Here is a 2,144-nt window from a genome sequence, read left to right as displayed (position 1 = left end):
CCATTGCTAATCGGCACAATGTTTGTTTTTCATACACACCCTCCCCTCCCCCTGTGCCTGCTGGGTGAGGAAAGTGCCACACTTTAATGACATTAGGGCAAGGAGTAAGTTGAACTGAATATAACGGGGAGAAAGGAGAACGCGTGTAGGCACGGTGTAGGAATTTCCAGTAGCGAGCCCTGGTTGTTAACTTTATAACCACCCCTATACCAACAGGTCCTATGACAGGTTACAACAGTTTAACTTGGCCAGATGGGCAGGATATAATTAATTAATAAATAATAATAATAATAATAATAATAATAATAATAATTGTTGTTGCTATTGTTATTGTTATTATTAAAATTCAGTACTAAAAACAGTTAAAACAAATTGCAGCCATGGGAATAGGATGAGTCCTGAAAACAGGTCTCAGGTGCCAAAGTGAAGGTACAAGATACATCTTTGTAGGGAGGGAATTCCACAACTTAGGGCCGTCTGGCCTGTTTCAGAATCTAACTCAGGGGTCAGCAAACTTTTTCAGCAGGGGGCCAGTCCATTGTCCCTCAGACCTTGTGGGGGGCCAGACTATATTTTGAAAAAAATAATGAATGAATTCCTATACCCCACAAATAACCCAGAGATGCATTTTAAATAAAAGCATACATTCTACTCAGGTAAAAACACAAGGCAGGCCCCACAAATAACCCAGAGATGCATTTTAAATGAAAGGACACATTCTACTCATGTAAAAACACGCTGTTTCCTGGACCATCCACGGGCCAGAATGAGAAGGCGATTGGGCTGGATCTAGCCCCCGGGCCTTAGTTTGCCTACCCATGGTCTAACTCTTCTTCTTTGGAAACGTTGATAATAATGAATCTGGTGTAGACATTGTGTTTGCCTGAGCTAGCTTCCTTCTATATAAACACACACACAAACACTTCAGGCAAATTCATCTTGGCCCATAGCACCTTTCGGATACCCTCCTCCTTGTTTACTTCTGCCTTTTCGGTGCTCCTCTCCATGTCTTGTTTTGTTTTTAAAAAGCGTTGAAACGCTGCAAAGAAGGCTTGACTGTTTCTTTTAGCAAGGAATAGATTAGCACCTCCCCAAGAATGTCAAAAGCTCACAATAGCCATATTCAAAACCCAGGACCAGATGTCCTCAAACGCATACTCTTAAGTCATAGTAGTCAAAGAATAAACAAACATCTGTGACTGACGTAGCTGCCTCAAGTAGGCTAATACCTCCGTCGGGGTAATTCATTTTGGAGGAGCAGACTAAGAAGCAGCAGAATCAAAATGAAGACAGCTTTTGTTATTGTTTTGACCCTTCTAACCATTTTTGTAGGTAGGTATTATTAGCAATGGGGGTGGAAGGGAATATGTACTATTCTGTCGGGAGCTCTAGACAGCAGACTGGCTTGTTGTATTTTGCTACTGAAATTTTCTCCACGATTCTGGCTGAACTTCCTACTGTGGTGTACACTGCAGCCTTTTAATTTTGACAGCTTGACAACCAGGCTAGTGTGGAAGATAATCTATAGAGATCAATATCAGCCCTATTCCTGCGCATGTTTACTTAGCAGTAAGCCCCGCTGAATTCAACGGAGCTTATTTTCCCAGCAAGTGTTCTTAGGATTGCAGTCTGAAAGAGATCCATCCTGTGGATATTAGAGTCACAGCTCAGTAAACAAACCGCTAGCTGCTGTTCTCTTGAACACACTTCCTACTAGGGTTTACGTACTTGTTCTGGGTAAATATGCTTAAGATCTCACTGTGCTGCTACAATCCTATGCATCCTTACCTGGGAGCGATTGCCTTTGAATTCAACGCACTTAACTTCCACAAAACGTTGCACAGGGTCCTTTAAAGTTGTAAACCTGTTTTTTTTAATTGCCAGTATTTTACTGCAGCTCTTGATCAGTGATCCATGCTGTTTCTTTGCCTAGATAAGGCTCTCAGACCAATCAATCAATCAATCAATCAATCAAATAAATAAATAAATAAATAAATGCCTTTATCTTGCATAGCAGCCCTTTAGATGATGAAGTGCAATATTAACCAGGATGGTTCTCCTGCACAAACTGTGTTGAAATGAATGAGAGCTGTTCAGAGCACGCCTTCCATTCATTTCAATGGGGCTTGCACGCACATACACAC

The 2,144-nt window shown here is 41.4% G+C and overlaps 1 protein-coding gene across 1 annotated transcript in view; it reads left to right on the top strand.

The window, feature by feature from the left end:
- Positions 1–1,211: 1,211 nt before the first annotated feature.
- The window catches only part of LOC308471530 (uncharacterized protein C17orf67 homolog), a 5,692-nt gene continuing 4,759 nt past the window's right edge, over positions 1,212–2,144 (top strand). Inside the window, exon 1 of the mRNA XM_080995569.1 lies at positions 1,212–1,332. Coding sequence (XP_080851695.1) covers positions 1,284–1,332 — 49 coding nt within the window. The 5' untranslated portion in view covers positions 1,212–1,283. The remainder of the gene's footprint in view (positions 1,333–2,144) is intronic.

Source organism: Podarcis pityusensis, assembly GCF_964106645.2.
Source record: "Podarcis pityusensis genome assembly, chromosome: 2".
Classification (NCBI taxonomy): domain Eukaryota; kingdom Metazoa; phylum Chordata; class Lepidosauria; order Squamata; family Lacertidae; genus Podarcis; species Podarcis pityusensis.
This window is presented reverse-complemented; position numbering and strand designations above follow the sequence as displayed.